The sequence below is a fragment of the Hyla sarda genome, chromosome 4 (assembly GCF_029499605.1).
Source record: "Hyla sarda isolate aHylSar1 chromosome 4, aHylSar1.hap1, whole genome shotgun sequence".
Lineage (NCBI taxonomy): Eukaryota > Metazoa > Chordata > Amphibia > Anura > Hylidae > Hyla > Hyla sarda.
Window position 1 is genome coordinate 252,886,414 of NC_079192.1, and position 21,071 is coordinate 252,907,484.

Here is a 21,071-nt window from a genome sequence, read left to right on the forward strand (position 1 = left end):
CCGCTCTGGGACCGTAATGACCCCGTCACTGCCTCTGTACACTCCTTCTTCTCGGAAATTCGAAGTGTTTTTGAGGAACCTGCCCGAGCCTCTTCTGCTGAGACTGCCCTGTTGAACCTGGTCCAGGGTAATTCTTCCGTTGGCGAGTATGCCGTACAGTTCCGTACCCTTGCTTCAGAATTATCCTGGAATAATGAGGCACTCTGCGCGACCTTTAAAAAAGGCCTATCCAGCAACATTAAAGATGTTCTGGCCGCACGAGAAATCCCTGCTAACCTACATGAACTCATCCATCTTGCCACTCGCATTGACATGCGTTTTTCCGAACGGCGTCAGGAGCTCCGCCAGGATATGGACTCTGTTCGCACGAGGCGTTTCTTCTCCCCGGCTCCTCTCTCCTCTGGTCCCCTGCAACCTGTTCCTGTGCCTCCCGCCGTGGAGGCTATGCAGGTCGACCGGTCTCGCCTGACACCCCAAGAGAGGACACGACGCCGCATGGAGAATCTCTGCCTGTACTGTGCTAGTACCGAACACTTCCTGAGGGATTGTCCTATCCGTCCTCCCCGCCTGGAAAGACGTCCGCTGACTCCGCACAAAGGTGAGACAGTCCTTGATGTCTACTCTGCTTCTCCACGTCTTACTGTGCCTGTGCGGATGTCTGCCTCTGCCTTCTCCTTCTCTGCTGTGGCCTTCTTGGACTCTGGATCTGCAGGAAATTTTATCTTGGCCTCTCTCGTCAACAGGTTCAACATCCCGGTGACCAGTCTCGCCAGACCCCTCTACATCAATTGTGTAAACAATGAAAGATTGGACTGTACTATACGTTTCCGCACGGAGCCCCTTCTAATGTGCATCGGATCTCATCATGAGAGGATTGAACTGTTGGTCCTCCCCAATTGCACTTCTGAAATCCTTCTTGGACTTCCCTGGCTTCAACTCCATTCCCCAATCCTGGATTGGTCCACTGGGGAGATCAAGAGTTGGGGGCCCTCTTGTTCCAAGGACTGCTTAAAACCGGTTCCCAGTAAACCTTGCCGTGTCCCTGTGCTTCCTCATGTAACCGGTCTCCCTAAGGCCTATATGGACTTTGCGGACGTTTTTTGCAAAAAACAAGCTGAGACTCTACCTCCTCACAGGCCTTATGATTGTCCCATTGACCTCCTCCCGGGCACTACTCCACCCCGGGGCAGAATCTATCCTCTGTCCGTCCCAGAGACTCTTGCCATGTCTGAATACGTCCAAGAAAATTTAAAAAAGGGCTTTATCCGTAAATCCTCCTCTCCTGCCGGAGCCGGATTTTTCTTTGTGTCCAAAAAAGATGGCTCTCTACGTCCTTGCATTGACTACCGCGGTCTCAATAAAATCACGGTTAAGAACCGCTACCCCCTACCCCTCATCTCTGAACTCTTTGATCGTCTCCAAGGTGCCCATATTTTTACCAAACTGGACTTAAGAGGTGCTTATAATCTCATCCGCATCAGAGAGGGGGATGAATGGAAAACGGCATTTAACACCAGAGATGGACACTTTGAGTATCTGGTCATGCCCTTTGGTCTATGCAACGCCCCTGCCGTCTTCCAAGACTTTGTTAATGAAATTTTTCGTGATCTCCTATACTCCTGTGTTGTTGTATATCTGGACGATATCCTGATTTTTTCTGCCAATCTTGAAGAACACCGCCAGCATGTCCGTATGGTTCTTCAGAGACTTCGTGATAATCAACTCTATGCCAAAATAGAGAAATGTCTGTTTGAATGCCAATCTCTTCCTTTTCTAGGATACTTGGTCTCTGGCCAGGGACTACAAATGGACCCAGATAAACTCTCTGCCGTCTTAGATTGGCCACGCCCCTCCGGACTCCGTGCCATCCAACGTTTTTTGGGGTTCGCCAATTATTACAGGCAATTTATTCCACATTTTTCTACCATTGTGGCTCCTATTGTGGCTTTAACAAAAAAAAATGCCGATCCCAAGTCTTGGCCTCCTCAAGCGGAAGACGCCTTTAAACGACTCAAGTCTGCCTTTTCTTCGGCTCCCGTGCTCTCCAGACCTGACCCATCTAAACCCTTCCTATTGGAGGTTGATGCCTCCTCAGTGGGAGCTGGAGCTGTCCTTCTACAAAAAAACTCTTCCGGGCATGCTGTTACTTGTGGTTTTTTTTCCAGGACCTTCTCTCCGGCGGAGAGGAACTACTCCATCGGGGATCGAGAGCTTCTAGCCATTAAATTAGCACTTGAGGAATGGAGGCATCTGCTGGAGGGATCAAGATTTCCAGTTATTATTTACACCGATCACAAGAACCTCTCCTACCTCCAGTCTGCCCAACGGCTGAATCCTCGTCAGGCCAGGTGGTCTCTGTTCTTTGCCCGATTTAATTTTGAAATTCACTTTCGGCCTGCTGATAAGAACATTAGGGCCGATGCTCTCTCTCGTTCCTCAGATGCCTCTGAAATTGAACTCTCTCCTCAACACATCATTCCTCCTGACTGCCTGATTTCCACTTCTCCAGCCTCCATCAGGCAAACTCCTCCAGGAAAGACCTTTGTTTCTCCACGCCAACGCCTTGGGATCCTCAAATGGGGTCACTCCTCCCATCTCGCAGGTCATGCGGGCATTAAGAAATCTGTGCAACTCATCTCTCGCTTCTATTGGTGGCCGACTCTAGAGACTGATGTGGTGGACTTTGTGCGAGCCTGCTCTATCTGTGCCCGGGATAAGACTCCTCGCCAGAAGCCCGCTGGTTTTCTTCATCCTCTACCTGTCCCCGAACAACCTTGGTCTCTGATTGGTATGGATTTTATTACTGACTTACCCCCATCCCATGGCAACACTGTTATTTGGGTGGTCGTTGATCGATTCTCCAAAATGGCACATTTCATCCCTCTTCCTGGTCTTCCTTCAGCGCCTCAGTTGGCTAAACAATTTTTTGTACACATTTTTCGTCTTCACGGGTTGCCTACACAGATCGTCTCGGATAGAGGCGTCCAATTTGTGTCTAAATTCTGGAGGGCTCTCTGTAAACAACTCAAGATTAAATATGTCCGTTTCCGTGTCCCGAGCTATAAGTTGGGACCACGCTATCTTGGTCCTTTTAAAGTTTTGTGTCAAATTAATCCTGTCTCTTACAAACTTCTTCTTCCTCCTTCTCTTCGTATCCCTAATGCCTTTCACGTCTCTCTTCTTAAACCTCTCATCCTCAACCGTTTTTCTCCTAAATCTGTTCCTCCCACTCCTGTTTCCGGCTCCTCGGACATCTTCTCTGTCAAAGAGATCTTAGCCTCAAAAAAGGTCAGAGGAAAAACTTTTTTTTTAGTGGATTGGGAGGGTTGTGGTCCAGAAGAGAGGTCCTGGGAACCTGAGGACAATATCCTGGACAAAAGTCTGATCCTCAGGTTCTCAGGCCCCAAGAAGAGGGGGAGACCCAAGGGGGGGGGTACTGTTACGCCGAGCGCTCCGGGTCCCCGCTCCTCCCCGGAGCGCTCGCTACACTTCCCTCACTGCAGCGCCCCGGTCGGTTCCACGGACCCGGGGCGCTGCGTTACCACCTCCGGCCGGGATGCGATTCGCGATGCGGGTAGCGCCCCCTCGCGATGCGCACCCCGGCTCCCGTACCTGACTCGCTCCCCGTCAGTTCTGTCCCGGCGCGCGCGGCCCCGCTCCCTAGGGCGCGCGCGCGCCGGGTCTTTGCGATTTAAAGGGCCACTGCACCGCTGATTGGTGCAGTGGTTCCAATTAGTGTTTACACCTGTGCACTTCCCTATATCACCTCACTTCCCCTTCACTCCCTCGCCGGATCTTGTTGCCCTAGTGCCAGTGAAAGCGTTCCTTGTGTGTTCCTTGCCTGTGATTCCAGACCTTCTGCCGTTGCCCCTGACTACGATCCTTGCTGCCTGCCCCGACCTTCTGCTACGTCCGACCTTGCTTCTGTCTACTCCCTTGTACCGCGCCTTTCTTCAGCAGCCAGAGAGGTTGAGCCGTTGCTAGGGGATACGACCTGGTCACTACCGCCGCAGCAAGACCATCCCGCTTTGCGGCGGGCTCTGGTGAAAACCAGTAGTGACTTAGAACCGATCCTCTAGCACGGTCCACGCCAATCCCTCTCTGGCACAGAGGATCCACCACCTGCCAGCCGGCATCGTGACAATTTGTATGTCAGCATGAAATTCAAGTTTGTGCTTTTACAGCAGTGCCTATATGAGAACACTGTACAGCCTAATGCAAATACAAGACCAAGGTGTGCAAACACCTGCAAAAACTATTATAATGCTATGTTTAGTATAATTATTATTAATCTTTTGCACTTATTTTTTACATTTTGGATATTGAGTCACCATGTTTCCATATAACCAGCAATGATGTGCAGTCCATTAAATTTTGTGTGTAGGAAGCAAAAAGTACTTGGGCAGAATGAAGGAACAGGTTGGACTTTCCTGTGCTAGAAATGATTGAGCCCTTGTGCTGTTATTCCTTGTAAGGTTTAAGGAATATATCAAATACATTGCATCATGAAGTCATTGGCAGTGCTCCCAGAAGATTGTTGCCATGGAAATGGCACTTTGCTTTGGAATTATAGTACATACACTACAAACTATACAACAGGGTGAACCATGAAGCCCAAATCTATTAAGAAAGAGTCACTGGCCCAACAGAGAAAGGTAAAGTAAAAGGGGTTAAGGGATTGACACTTGGGGCTTTACCAATTGCAGAAACAGCAGGCTCCAAGATCCTTGTCTGCAGCAAGAGAGCGAGCCACTCTTTACCAGCAGCGGTTCGGAGAGATTAATGGGAACGGAAGAGGTATTAGTTCTTAGTGCTTCCAGTTAACTATTTATATTGGTTGCACAAACACTGCCAGCAGCCATCCAAAAATGTGGACTCAAAGCCTTTTGTTCACAACATTTCTGTCACTGAAAGATTTCCTGAAGTGTATGGGGCCCTCCTGACTTTCAGCCCAAAAATTATGTCAAGGGAGAGAAAAGTCAGGCATGTTGGCGTATAAAGGGGTACTCCAGCATTTAACACCTTACCCCATATCCACAGGAAAGAGAATTTGTGTCTAAACACATGGTGGGGGCACCTCTGGGATCCCCACAGTCTCCAAAACAGAGACCTGTATCCCACAGGTATATGATCATCAGGCACTCTATGCATTTCTCTATGGAAGCATCGGAGATACAGTACCTCGCTCCCATTAACATTGTGAGGAGCACAATCCGACCCCACCCTCTATGCAGCTGAAAGATTCTGGGACACATTCTGGAGATCACAAGGGGTCCCAGAGGTCTGACCTCCAATGATAAGACACTCTTCTCCTATCCTGAACCTTTTCTTATCAGAGTGATAAGCCATCAGGTATCTGGCATGTATGACATTTTTGTCGAGAAGTAGTGTAGAGATTTGGCACTGCTATGTTACAAAGTTACAACAATCAGCTAAAATATAACTTATTAAAAACAATAAACCGAACAAAATATGATCAAAAATCCAAAAGGACCAAATGTAACGGCTACAGTCAACAAGTGGCTGCTACATGGACAAAGTCATAACAACAAATTCTAATGACTAGTCCAATTGATAATGATTGCGCCAACTAGAGATGAGCAAATTTTTTAAAAATTCCATTTGGCCGATTCTCCGAATTTTCCGAAAAAATTTGGTTCGGTCCGAATTTATTCGTGGTGGATTTGTATTAAAAATGACTATTTCTGGCCTACAGAGAGCCTCAATAGGGGCGTAGAACACTTTGCCTTGCTGTAACACGCATAGGGAGTGTGCTGGGTTAGAGAAATAATATTGTTATTCAGTAGGCAGATTAGAGGCATCGCTATTGGAATCACTGTCGCAGAGCGGCACAATGACAGAGCCTGGAGGTGGCATCAGTATGAGGCGACCATATAGAAGGAGATTTATTATTCTCCTTCTAGCTTTGTTTCATCATGCAGACCAAGAACAGTTGTTAAAGTGGGTGTTAATGTCCTTTTCTGCGGATGTATGCACTTTCTGTAAGCCAGGTTGGACCAGGAATACATATGCGACTTTTAAATGGAGAATCAACTTTTTTCTTGATAAATAGCGACACACATTTGATAAATACATCGCCACTGCAAAGTAAAAAAAAAAAATTACTACGTGAGCAGATTTCAGAAATGTGCTTTGGAATAAGCAAAAGTCTAAAAGTCGCAGCATGTATAGAAAAGTCGCACGTGCGCAAGTACGTGCAACTTTTTTATGGAAAAAAAATCTACTACGGATTGATAAATCTCCTCCATAGTTGCTAAATGACCCAGGGTGGAGGTGGCAACAGCCTGTCAAGACTATAGGGCCTCACTATTGAAAAGATTAAAGATATTTTTTAACACTTAAATTGAAGATTTCAAATAGATGAACCTAAAAAGTTTTATTTAATGTGCCAGCAGCATGAGGAGACCACATGGCGGTACAGTGACACAGCTTGGAGGTGGCGGAAGCATGAGGAGACCATATAGTGGCTGAATGACACAGCCTGTAGTTGGCGGCAGCATGAGGAGACCATATAGTGGCTGAATGACAGCCTGGAGTTGGTGGCAGCATGAGGAGACCATATAGTGTCTGAATGGCACAGCCTGGAGTTGGCTGAAGCATGAGGAGACCATATAGTGTCTGAATGGCACAGCCTGAAGTTGGCTGAGGCATGAGGAGACCATATAGTTGCAGAATGAGACAGCATGGAGGTGGCAGCAGCATGTGGAGAACATATGGTGGCAGTATGAGACAGCCTTGAGGTGGCATCAGCAGCATCAGGAGTCTTGAAAGTGACCCTGTGACGTAGTGGGGCGGTGGGTGGCAATACCAGTATCCTGTGATTAAGGTGGGTGAAAAAAGGAGAATTTGGCATCAGATGTGTGGCATCAGGCAGTTGGCAGGATAAGAATAGTAGCTGAGGAAGGTAGGCAGAAGAAAACGGTCTCTTTTGTAAAAGTGTTGGTGTGCACAGCACAAGTAAGTATTGAGGATATGCATTATAAAATACATTACAATTTTTTTTTATGAAACAAAAGGAAAGGTTTGCAAAAAACACCTTGTGCCACCTACACCATTAAGTATTGATGTGATGCAAAGACCTCTAAAAGGTGGAAGGGGGGAACAACGTTTAGTTCATTGTAATCAGTGGGGGTAAAAACTTCCCCTTTAAGGCCCTACTCTTGCATTATTAATTCCCTTTTTGGCAAGTGTTACTTGCCCTAAAAAGGGCGGCCCCACACAGGAACCTCTCCCTATTTCCACCTGCAAACACTGCCATTTCCCAGGGTTTTAAGGTGGAAATAGGGAGAGGTTCCTGTGTTGGGCCACCCTTTTTAAGACAAGTAACACTTTCCTCGATAAGGTCGAAGGCGACAACATATTGTCCATTTTGGCAGGTGGGGGGTAAAAAATTCCCTGTAAGGCCCTACTCTCGCCCTATTAATTCCCTTCTTGGCAAGTGTTACTTGCCCTAAAAAGGGCGGCCCCACACAGGAAGCAATCCCTATTTTCACCTAAAAACCCTGGAAAACGGCAGTGTTTGTAGGTGAAAAGGGAGAGGGAGAGGTTCCTGTGTGGGCCCGCCCTTTTTAGGGTGAGTAACACTTGCCAAGAACGGAATTATTAATGCGAGAGTAGGGCCTTACAGGGGAAGTTTTTACCCCCACCGGTTACAATGGACCATACGTTGTCCCCTTCCTCCTTTTAGAGGTCTTTGCATCACATCAAAACTTGGTGGTGTAGAAGGCACATGGTGTTTTTTGCACACCTTACCTTTTGTTTGATTTCCCAAAAATTTGGGGTACATATATTTTATCCTAAGAAGAGTTAAGTTATAGCTAATGCATATCCTCAATACTTACTTGTGGTCTGATGCCGAGGAATGTCTGTAACTTGGGAGCAGCACCTTAAATATGTTTTGCACTATCCATATTTGTGAAGTATTGGTGTGGCACCTTGGTCAATCTACTCTGATGCATCAGGCATTGGTGGGTGGAAATAATGGCTGATCCATGCCTGATTCATCTTCACAAAGGTCAGTCTCTCCACATTTTTCATGGACAGACGAGTTCTCCTTGGAGTTACTATGGCCCCCGTCGCACTAAACACTCGCTCTGATGGCACACTACTGGCCGGGCAGGACAGCTTTTCAAGGGCAAACTCTGCTAGTTGCGGCCAAAAAGTTTGACTGGCCAGAAGTCCGGCGGATCTTCAAGGTGTGTTGGCATGGTCATGTAAAAGTATGCCACCACCTGCTGGTTCAGGTCCTGCTCCAGGTCTACCTGCTACTGATGAGTTGCTTCACTATGCGGGTGAATAAAGCTACTCATCAGCAACTATAGGCTGCTGCTGATGTAGCTGGTACTGCTCCTACCACCCCACCCCTCCCCAGCAGCCATGGCAGTGGAAGGTGAGCACACAGGGACCCCCAAGTCAGACCTGCGAGAGGATTGACGATGGCGCAGATAGGCATCGGCCAACTGACTGCATAGGATGTCAGTTTGTCCTCCCTCTCAGTGGGTCTAAAAAAGGCTCCAATTTTGTGGCAGTAGCGAGGGTCCAATAAGGTGAGAGCCAGAAATCATCCCGCTGCCGAATGGTGACAATTTGGCGGCCACTACGCAAGCAAGTGAGCATGCATCGTGCCATTTGTACAAGTGACTCGGAGGGGCTCCCTGCCTCCATATCCACTGCATACTGCCACAACGTGTCTGGGTCCTCTGACCATTCTCGCGAAACCGCCCATCTTGCGAAACCTAAACTGTGCTCCACTGTGCCCCTCCTCCTAGTTCAGCCCCCACAGGGCTCTTGTGGCCATGAGATGAAGGCTCCATGTCTCCAGTGCCCTGACCAGCCATCATTTCCATCATGTGTTGTAGTAAATAAAGCAGTGGAATGACGTCGTTCATCCTGCAATCCTGTCGACTGACTAATAATGTGGCTTCCTCAATGGGCCTGAGCAAACGGCAGGTGTCACGTATGAGCCACTGGTTGAAATTTAAGTTACACAGGGGAGTCCCCCTATCCACTTGGATCATCAAGAAATCGATGATTGCTTTTCTCTGTTCGTATAGTTGGTCCAACATATGGAGCATGGAATTCCATGTGGAAACGGTGCAAATCAGACTTTGTTGTGGGATACCATTCTGACGCTGCAACTCAAAGAGAGTGTGCTTTAGGAACACTTCAGGAACCACTTGACAACCATATTGAACACATGTGCCATGCAGGGCGGATGTCTCAGGCTTCCTTGTCGCAGCGCAGACAAGATGTTCTTCCCGTTGTCAGTCACCATGGTTCCTATTTCCAGTTTTCATGGATTAATCCATGATTTAATTTCTTGATGAATGACTTTTAGCAGTTTCTCCCCTGTGTGACTCCGTTCACCAAGGCAAACCATGTGAAGAACAGTGTGACACCACCACACACTTGTCCGTGCAGTGGAGGCTGAGGACGCGGTGAAGGATGAGGAGGCGTAGTCGCACACTGTCACAGGACCGTGGAGGTGGAAGCAGTGACCTGTCCAAGTTGCTGTTGTGGCTGTGCAAGAACCACATTTACCCAGTGGGCCATAAAGGACATATATTGTCTCTTAGTTACAGCTCCACACGTCGGCGCTACCATGGACTTTGGTACACACCGACAGGCTCAAGGACTGGCCCACCTTCTGTTCCACAAAATTGTGCTGGCACTGCCTTCTTCGCAAAGAAATGATGGCTTGGGACTCTCCACCTCGGTTCGGCACAAGCCATCAGTTCTCTGAAAGGTGCAGAGTCCACCACTTGAAAAGGGAGGGACTGCTGCACCAGCAACTTGGACAGGAGCACATTCAGCTTCTGCACCGTTGGATGAGTGGGGGCGTGCTGTTGTCTCTTGGACATGGCTTCGCCGATGGATTGCTGGGGGAATGACTGACTCGAAGTTGGAGGAGCAGGAGCATCTGGAGCGACAGAAGATGGGTATGACACACAGCTCCCTTTGGATGAGGTGGTGGAGCCTTGGCTGGCTGAAACAGGGAGCGGCGTGCCACTGGCTGATGCAGCAGGCTTGACCACCACATCAGAGCCACGGTTCTCCCAGGCCGCTTTATGGTGACGCTGCATATGTTGACGCAGGGCCGTGGTGCCAACATTGGGACCCTGGCCACGCTTCCCCTTCTGCCGACACATCTTGCATGTGGCCAGGTTAACATCCTCTGGATGCTTGGTGAAAAACTGCCACACTGCCAAGTAGCTGATTTTCCCACCAACTGATTGAGCATCTGCACTGATTGAGTGCTACTGCCACCAACTCCAGGAGCCTCTGTTCCACTTCCTCCAAGCAGGTGGTCTACCCCAGGCATGTTTGGCTCCAGGCTTTCCACTTCTGCCACCATGCTGACTGCCAAACATGCTACCACCTTGTGGCTCAGCGGCAGGCCTCTCGCTGCGACTCTTGCTGCCACTTGCCCCTAGTCTGCATTCGACCTCTGCCTGATGAATTTAGGCCTCTGCCACTCCTCTGTGCACATACTGGCACTTCTCTGCCTGACATACTTAGTGAGTATATGAGGGGAGTACAATACGCTCTAGTATGCTTAAAACAGTATTTGTCTACAACACCAGCAAATGTGTATTCTTGGCTGGCCTTTCACAGTATCTAGGCCCTTAAGACTTTAGCAGGAACTAAATGGTACACCACACAGATGTACAAACAGGTTACACTTAATAGAAGACAATATACTTTTAGTGCTCTGCTCACCCTAACTGGCTGGCTACTATTAGCTTTTCAGTTGTTGTACACACAGTCGCTGTGTACTACACCCAAATTTGCACTCTCTCTCTGTCTCACTCCCTTCGGTGCTTTTAGGCTGGATTTGGCCTTGGAGGTGAATTGCTGATGTAAAAAAGCTTTTCTGTGCAACACACACTGATGTCTGTCCCTCTCTCTCTGTATTAGAATGCTCATGTGAGTGGCTGCAAGATGGCTGCCAATTATATAGGGCTGTGACATCCCAGGGTTGGCTGGTTGCTGATAGGCTGCATGCTGCATGTGATTCAGGGTCATCCCACCGACCCTTGTTCCTGCCCTTTCCAGGATTCCTTGCTCCATTTCCTCACATGTTGATCCGCCATTTTACATGCCCTGCCCCTGGAGCCCGGACCACACTAAATGGAGTTTAATGAAGCGATTTGAATCGCAGCGATGTTTGCATTCTTTCTAAACAAATTTTTCCTGAAGTTCGTAGCAAATTCAGATTCGTCAGATTTGATTTACTCATCCCTAGCGCCAACAAATCTGGTAATAACACCTAATAAGCAACCATTGGTAGTCACGTAATCCAGAGGTTAAGTCAGCATTAATGCTGTGTCTGTTCCAGTATTGTTAAAAGATTGTTCCAGATAAATAAAGATGCATGAGGGGAAGAGGTAGGGCTAAAAGGAATTATTCAGATGGTGAAGAGGAGTTACCCTTGTTTTCCATGTAGACAAAGTGTTCCGGTGCTACCTCTGCCCCCTCATGTTGAAGAGCAAAATTAAAATGGGTAGGGTATCAAATTGGTGCTCATGCTTTTCTCCAAGTTTTACTTCTTTTGTATGTTTTGTCTAATAAATGTTTTCATGTGTTTAAAATACAGAATATTAGATAACAAAATTCCTACCACTGAAAATATGCTAAAGATAAACTGAGGGAGTATTTAAATGTATTCTGTCCTTTGTATTCTTGGCTAACATGCAGTCATTTTTTTACACACAGATTTAGATCTATTTCCTGTAGAAGAACGCCCAGCAGTAAAAGTGAAGGAAGGAACTGGAGTAATGCTGATCTGTGACCCACCTCCACACTTCCCAGGTGATGATCAGTAGCCTACTGTTTTGCTTGTGAAATTGCCTTTTCCTAAGCTATCATGATCTCATAGTATGAGATCGTAACCTGTTTTTAACACTAAACATTCTTTAGGTCTGCACAGTTTCCATGCCAAGGGGCTCATAATTCATTTTAGGATCTACTCCTAGTTTTGTTAAAGGCAGACAAAAACTGAAATTACATCAGAGGAACACAAAGGTTCATTATAGAGGTACTCCACTGGCCAGCGTTCGGAACATTTAGCTCGGAACACTGTGTGTGCGCTGCGGTGGTTGGCCACGCGCCCTCATACTGTCACGCCACGCCCCTTTAATGCAAATCTATGGATATAGACTTGCATTGAGGGGACGTTCAGTACCCCTATAAGGACCCATGCAACTGTGTGGGTGCTCCTTAAAGGGGTACTCCGCTCCCCAGCGTCCGGAAGTTTATTGTTCCGAATGCTGCGTGCGGGCTTCCATGTTCAGGACCACCCCTCCTGACATCACGCCCACCCCCTCAACGAAAGTCTATGGGAAGGGGCTGTCGCGCCCCCTTCCCATAGACTTTCGTTGAGGGGGCGGGCATGATGTCACGAGGGGCGGCCATGAACACGGAAGCCCGCACGCAGCGTTCGGAACAATAAACTTCCAGACGCTGGGGAGCAGAGCTTCCGAAGCAGGGCAGCGGAGTGCCCCTTTAAAGGGGTACGTTACTGAAAACCTTTTTTTTTTTGTGCCAGAAAGTTAAACAGATTTGTAAATTACTTCTATTAATAACCCTTCTAGTACTTATAATCCGCTGTATGATCCACAGACCACAGTGCTCTCTGCTGACACCTCTGTCCATTCTCGGGTGGTAAAGAGACGCTGGCATGCGTCACCGCGACGGTCTGCCTGCCACAGACCAGTGTGAATGATAGCCGCTCCCGTGATCTTTCACTGTAGTTGGAATCTTAGCGGTGCAGACCTCGTGGTATCCTGATGACGTGTGACGTCTCAGGCGCTTGGCAGCGTCGCCTGGATGTGTAGACTTAGATGGTATTGCTGGTTTGACCCACAATCGATCCTTCAGAGGTGAGTGAGATATCGGTGCTAAAATCATACACCTAGACGCGTTTCAGGGCTCTTACAAGCAGAACATGGCCCTTTCCTCAGTAGGTATGTATAGATACATATCTATACATACCTATACATACCTACTGAGGAAAGGGCCGTGTTCTGTTTGTAAGAGCCCTGAAACGCGTCTAGGTGTATGATTTTAGCACCGATATCTCACTCACCTCTGAAGGATCGATTGTGGGTCAAACCAGCAATACCATCTAAGTCTACACATCCAGGCGACGTTGCCAAAAGCCTGAGACGTCACACGCCATCAGGATACCACGAGGTCTGCACCGCTAAGATTCCAACTGCAGCGAAAGATCACGGGAGCGGCTATCATTCACACTGGTCTGTGGCAGGCAGACCGCCGCGGTGACGCATACAAGCGTCTCTTCACCACCCGAGATTTGCGGACCTCACCAGTTGTCCTCAGGTGACGCTACAGTGGGACCTTATTCAAGCTGGTAAATATTAACCCACCCATTCCTTTCAGTATATCTGGATTCTGTATCAGTTACAGGACTTTAATACATCTCTGGATTTTCAGTTACCGGACTATCGAAAGTGATATATTTTATTATTTTTTTATATTTTATATTATATTTTTGTAAAAATATCGGTGTTTATATATTACAAGTATATGTCTAAGTAAATCTATTTCTTCTCCTTGGCACAAGGGCCTTGTGCAACGAGGCTAAGTCATATCAATTGACATTTTATATATATTTTAAATAAAATTGTATCCTATATTTGAAGCACGATCCAGCTATTTATTTATATTATCATTCATCCATGTATCAGGTAACTGGTACTAGTCTTGAGGGGTTGGTTACTGTTTGAAAATATTGTTTTAATTTACAAATCTGTTTATTTTTCTGGCACCAGTTGATTTAAAAAAAAAAAGTTTTCCAGTGGAGTACCCCTTTCTTGGCTTTTGCAACCTGGAGCAGCAATACAATGAATTGCATTGGTCCTTGGGGTCTTTAATTCAAAAATTCTTTGTCCTGTTAAGGCTTATCATATCTGAATATTTAATGTATGAAAAAATATACAAATAACCCTCCAAAAATGTAATGAAATATAATTTGAAGTAAACTAAGTTTAGTTCCTGTAAAGTTAAAAAGCCGATTATTACCATTATCACATCAATGTCTTTGAACATTTATTTCCCTCTAAATCTCCATTTATATTCTAACAATGCCATTATAATGTGCCAAGTGAAATGCTGGATAATTCTTTGTCGGATTTTGAAATATCGAAAAATGAAGTTATAGTGCAGGTGGATTTGTCTTGCAGTATTTCTTGTCCTTGCACTGCCTTTAACACAGATAAGGTGTATGTGTTGAAAGAAGATTATCTACTCTCTCCGAGCAGTCTGCAGTGTGCCAGGCTTTGAAGATGAAACCTTCACACTCTACTAAGGGGTTGGAAATTATAAAGGTTATGTGGAGTTCTAGGCAGTACCGATTTCACAGAAGCTAAAAACACATTTCTGCTGTAGCTCAAAACACAAATGTACTCCTGCTGAAGGCCTTAAAGATAAAATAGGAATATAAATATTCCTTGTTAGCTTTACGCCAAGGACAGACATAGACAGTAGAGGGCATGGTGCAAGAACAGTAAATTGGCCCCTTGCTCCTCAGTCACTAATCATGGAGCACCCCATCCCCCCATTATATGTCTCTCTAACAATCCATCAGTTATTACGAGCCATAAAATGATAAGCTTAGCTGTGTACATACAGTATGGGTGTGCCTCCTTCTCTACTGGGCCCTTGTGCAGCAGCATAGGTTACACATATGGTGTGTCCACCCCTGCTTTATGCATTATAGGGGTCTATGGGAATTTAAACCCCGTGGCCATTTTATATGCACACTTTTTGGGTTTGTCATACTTGTTTGTTAAACAGATACTTTGTATTGTTTTTGCTCATTTCATGTAACAGTCTATATGTATATATGTATACCGTATATAGTATACAGTTTATTGCCAGTAGCCTTACAGAACTAAGATTAGGTTAATCTCTAATAGAGTGGCTCTCGGTAAGCAACACGCCCCCATATATCAGCTCAGTTTCCACTCAAAGGACATGGGGTTGACTGACCAGACCATCTTAATATCATATCACTACTAATTTGTAACCCTTTGAACTACTGTGGGTCACTGTAGAGGTGTACAGGAGTTTGGCTTTTACCCAGAAGAGTGTGCCTGCAGTGTGTACAATAAGTGTATAATAAGGTTTGACATTTAAGATTATACTCACTCTGAAATCTCTGGAATCTATAGCCTAAGACATATGGCACACAGATATAAAATAGGAAGAGCTAACAATGGAAGCATGGTGGTCTAAAGGTATTTGAGCAGATATTATCCATGGAAGAGAGCATAGATACATATCCCCTCTCTAAAGCTTGATAATGAAATAGGTAGGTCAGGGACACACTAGACTTTTTTTTCATATCAACTGGCTCCAGAAAGTTAAACAGCTGCTGAAGTTGAGTTGTCCTTTTCTGTCTGATCACAGTGCTCTCTGCTGACACCTCTCAGGAACTGTCCACAGTAGCAGCAAATCCCCATAGCAAACCTCTCCTGCTCTGGACAGTTCCTGAGACAGACAGAGGTGTCAGCAGAGAGCAGTGTTATCAGACAGAAAAGAACAACTCAACTTCAGCAGGAAGGATTGAAGGATTAAGATTTTTTAATAGAAGTAATTTACAAATCTGTTTAACTTTCTGGAGCCAGTTGATATGAAAGAAAATTTCATTTTTTTCTTGAAATACCCCTTTAAAGGTGTACTCTGGTGGAAAACATTTTTTTTTTTTTAAATCAACTGGTGCCAGAAAGTTACACAGATTTGTAAATTACTTCTATGTAAAAATCATAATCCTTCCAGTACTTATCAGCTGCTGCATGCTCCTCAGGAAGTTGTATTTCTTTCTGGAATTTTTCAGTCTGACCACAGTGCTCTCTGTTGAGACATCTATCCGTATCAGGAACTGTCCAGAGCAGGAGAGGTTTATTATGGGGGTTTGCTTGTACTGTGGTCAGAAAGAAAAGAACTCCAGAAAGAAATACAACTTCTTGTGGAGCATACAGCAGATGATAAGTACTGTAAGGATTAAGAATTTTTAAATAGAAGTCATTTACTTAACTCATGCTGCAGCCAATATCTCTTGAATTGTAGAGAACTCATTTGAAATCACTGATGACTCCTCAGAGGGTGGATAGTTGAGAGACATATTGATTACTTTTATTAGGAAATGCAGGAGAAGCCATAGTCTTCATAAAAGATTTAAAAACTAGTCAACCATGTCACTAAAGCTCAAGGCTTCAGGCAGGCCCCTGACTATTACAGTTTTAAATCGGATGCCATTTTAAGAATTGAAAAATTTTACCTCCCGCAAAACAGTCCAAATAATGACTGTTTAATTTACCCAAAATAATGGCAGAATTACAATACAAAAAACCCTCATATAGCTCTGTTGACAAAAAAAAAATTAAATAGTTAAAGCCTCTAGAATTCATTGATGCGCAAATGGAAAAATTACTTTGTCTTTAAGCATTAAATAAGGCCTATCCTAATATGATTAGACAGTCCTCTTCTAGGGCAAGTGATATGTCTTTCTTAGGGTATGTTCACACTGTGGAATTCCGCACAGTGAACGTTAGCATCTGTGTGAATGGGTCTTCCGCAAGACCCGTTAACACTGCGGAATTTCAGCGGTGGACAATTCTGCCGCTGAAATTGTTCCGCGCAAAGAAAGAACATGTTCATTCTGTACGCGGAAGTCCGCGAGCACTGCATAGCTGTCAATGGTGATGGAGCAGTGCTGCGCGGTCCTACCGCCGCCGCCGATTGCCAGGCTGAATCTCCGCTCGATGAATTCCGCGAGCGGAGATTCAGCTACAAATCCCTAGTGTGAACATACCCTTACTGTGCATGAGTTAAATTTACTGATGTTCTGGAAAAGAGTAATGCATTGAGTCTAAATGTAAAAAAAAACACATCATAATAAGTAGGTGGATATGGAAATTAGCTTAAATGTTGTACAAAGCAAAAGGAAATATACAATGAGTTATTACCATCCAACTGGGTTCAGGATGGGGCAGAAATGAGTAAGATTATGAGAGATCATCACATCTATGAACTAAAGAAGAAGCTAACAGAAGTATGTTGGTGCAATACAATAATGTAATTATACATTCCTGTAAAAAGGATCTTATGTAGATTTTGACATGCCTACAGTGGTTCTGATGAAGTTGTGATTTAATGGGAACCTGTCACTAAATTTTGGACCACTAAACCACCAGCATAGTGTGCCATATCTGCTTATATGAATGCTACGTGTCCCCTCAAGCACACATACATTTAAAGGGGTTATCCACCATAAGGTGATTTTAGTATGTATCGGGCAGGCAGTAATACACATGCTTAGGAAGGATCTGCGCTTGTCCTGAGTCTAAATGGCTATGTCATGAGATTACCATAGCACTGTGGCTAGCTTTTTGTGAACTGGTATTTCCTGTTTGAGTTTTCTTTTTTTGACTACAAATCCCATAATTCCATTTTCCTCCCTCCCACACATCAGCCACCCCACCCATTGAAACATAAATGAGCTGCAACCATTCAAAAGACCTGTGGTTTTCAATCAGGGTGCCTACAGCTGTTGCATTAGTTGCAGATTGATCTCTCTCCCACCAAGCGATCCCTCCACCCATTGAAGCAGACAGGCTCCCTGTCATCAGATGACTAGTGAGTCAGGTCTCGGCCGCATTGCAACCTGGGAAAAATCTGAGACAACAGTCATTTTGTATGCTGTTAAACATAAATATTGGGGTGAAAATCACATAAGAACTGTGAGAAAACCGCCACACACAGGTAAAGACACTATATTATGGAATACACTAACTTTACAGCCCCTGTAGAATAGTCAAATGAAAAAAATCCTGGAATACCCCTTTAACATTTATTTTAACTTAGCGGGCCGGGCACCTGGATTTGAAAACGTGGCTTCCGGCAAATGCACATTGTGCGGATGAACCCGTGGACAGTATGCCTCACTTCATTACGCATGACTAGTGAAGTGAAGTGTACTCTTATTGGCTTCATCAGCACAATATGGATGCACCAGAAGCTTTGATAGTAAAATAAATGCTAAATAATGATTGATGCGGGAACTAATGGACTCTATAACACTCAAATCAACTGGTTTCAGAAAAATAAACAAGATTTGTAAATTACTTCTATTAAAACAACTTATCAGCTACTATATGTTCCAGAGGAAGTTGAATTCTTTGTTGTTGTTCTTTTCAGTCTGACCACAGTGCTCTCTGCTGACACCTCCCCATAGCAAACCTCTCCTGACATGGACAGAGGTGCCAGCAGTGGGCACTGTGGTCCCACTGAAAAAAACAACAACAAAGAATTCAACTTCCTCTGGAACATACAGCAGCTGATAAGTACTGGAAGAATAAATAAAAATACATTAATAGAAGTAATTTACAAATCTGTTTAACTTTCTGGCACCAGTTGATTTGAAAAAACTAAATGTTTTCCACCAGAGTACCCATTTAAAGGGGTACTCCGCCCCTAGACATCTTATCCCCTATCCAAGGATAGGGGATAAGATGTTTGATCGCAGGGGTCCCTGTGCTGGGGACCCCTGTGATCTCTCCTGCAACCCCTGCAAGCTAAGTTTGCTCCGTGGCTGATGACAGGGGTCGGCGGTTTGTGATGTCATGGCCCCGCCCCCTCATGATGTCACGCCCCATCCCCTTAATGCAAGTCTATGGGAGGGGGCGTGGTAACAGGCACGCCCCCTCCCATAGACTTGCATTAAGGGGGGCGGGGTGATGTCATGAGGGGGCGGAGCCATGATGTCACAAACTGCCGGTCCCTGTATCGTGAGTCATCAGCCACGGAGCAAACCTAGCTCCGGAGAGCTGATGACTCGGGGGGCTGCAGGAGAGATCGCGGGGGTCCCCAGCAGCGGGACCCCTGCGATCAGACATCAGATGTCTAGGGGCGGAGTACCCCTTTAAGGCTATGTTCACACATATTATTTTGGTGAGTATATTGCTCAGTATTTTTAAATAAAAACCAGGAGTGGAACTGACACAGAAGAAATTACAAATAACAGTATTGTTGGTTTCGGTTAAAATGACTGAGCAAAATACTCACCAAAATTCTATGTCTAAACAAACAGTAACCACAGGATTTTTTCCCTGAAGATTCATAAACTGTTTTACCGATTATTTTACTTTTCTAACACAATATTTCAGTGACCCAGAGATTTCAGATTATTAATTTGCATCTTTGCTTCCTTTCAATGTGCAGATGACCTCAATTACAGATGGATTATAAATGAATTTCCAAGCATTATCGATATGGATTCACGGAGATTTATTACTCAAAAAAATGGAAATCTTTATATTGCAAAAGTAGAACAATCTGATAGAGGCAATTACTCATGTTTTGTTTCTAGCCCTTCAATAACAAAAAGCGTATTTAGCAAATATACGTCTCTTTTGCCACAACCTGAAGGTATGTTGTATACATTTTGTATATCAATAAAGACTTTTTTGAATATGCATCTTATTTTATTTTTGCTAAACCTAAATAAAAAGTGCACGATCCTTACTTTTATGAAAGTAAACTTTTAGTTAATTTTATTAAAGGAATTGTCTATTTTTCTACCATATAGACATCAATGAAGACTTGATGGAAATAAGGTTATGGGTTTTATTCTGGTCCCATCTGCCACACTGGGCGTAATCTATCCAGCACTTAAATAAAAAAAAGCAAAAATTGGGATAGTGCCTAAAACTTAGCTTTTAATAATACAACTAAAAATTCACCAAAAATTGTGAGTCCCTAATACCATTAAAAATATTGTAAGCAAAAGTATATTTGTCCATCACGGAACAGCCACTCTGCTCACTATAGTGGACACCTGAACAAATAGAATTTAGTTTAGGATTTACAAGAGATCAAATAAACCATTTTTTGAGTATCAACATCACCCTCAATGCGTTTCTGTCAGCCAGTAATTGCCGACGTCCTCAGGATAGCGTATGTAAGTAGTACTATTTGGAGTATAGTACACAAGTAGTACACTGAAGGAAATAACTAGAGATCTCTGAGGATACACCTACACCTGGTAGTAAATCACTGTAATAGTCAAACTGAACAGCTGTCACGTCCCCTCCCATAGTCTTGCATTGAGGGGGCGGAGCATGACATCACACGGGGCGGAGCCATGACATCACAATGCTCCGTCCCCGTGATCGCCAGTGATCAGACCCGGAGCGAACACGCTCCGGGGACTGATTCAAACAGGGTGCTGCGTGCAAGATCATGGGCGTCTCCACCGGCCGGACCCCCGCGATCAGGCATCTTATCCCTTATCCTTTGGATGGGGGATAAGATGTCTTAGCGCCGGAGTACCCTTTTAATATGTATATATAAATTATATAGAGGTTCCTGATGCAGTAACCTAGAGGAAAAAAGGATATATCTATACACCTCACTTGCATACAGACAGAACCTGCACAAGAAAAATATATATAGCTGGTCCCAGTAGTCCCTAGTGAGGGAACCTGAAAGAGAAGCCACAAATATTTGTTTCTACTAGCATATAGTGTTCCCTGGACACAACATAGAGCAGGTGCTTGTAATTCTATAACTCCTCCAGAGAGTCAGTGCAACATCTAGGTGTAGCCTGTAAAAAAAGGAAACAGAGAGGACAGTTGCAGAGTTTCTTTTTCAACCTGGACTCCATTTTCCTGTAAAAGAATGCTTATACAGCGTATCATGCTTGGTCCGACGATGAGGAGAACCTGCTTGTAGCAGGGAGCCGTGACTTCCGGCTACTGCTGCTCATGTCGGTCTGAGCTAGTGTCTGACCTCATATCCTCCGTCCGGTGTCCACGTCATCACGCTCCAGAGCCACCCCACCTGACGTCAGCCGGGGAAACCCTAGGTGGCAACGCATTGGACATTCCCACTGACAACGATGATTGGACGCCGTCAGCAAGGGTACGAGGTTGTAAACAAAGGAGTAGAAACGATGAGTTTGAACAGGCAGGTGATCATGCACTCATACTTAGCACATTTCTGGCTACCTGAAAGGGAGAGAGCTA

The 21,071-nt window shown here is 45.1% G+C and overlaps 1 protein-coding gene across 2 annotated transcripts in view; it reads left to right on the forward strand.

Moving 5' to 3' along the window:
• Nucleotides 1-21,071, forward strand: part of CNTN1 (contactin 1) — a 194,639-nt gene that overhangs the window by 110,169 nt on the left and 63,399 nt on the right. For both annotated transcript variants that reach the window (XM_056573941.1, XM_056573942.1), the window contains exons 6-7: nt 11,737-11,832; nt 19,267-19,473. In XM_056573941.1, the coding sequence (XP_056429916.1) occupies nt 11,737-11,832; nt 19,267-19,473 (303 nt within the window). The remainder of the gene's footprint in view (nt 1-11,736; nt 11,833-19,266; nt 19,474-21,071) is intronic.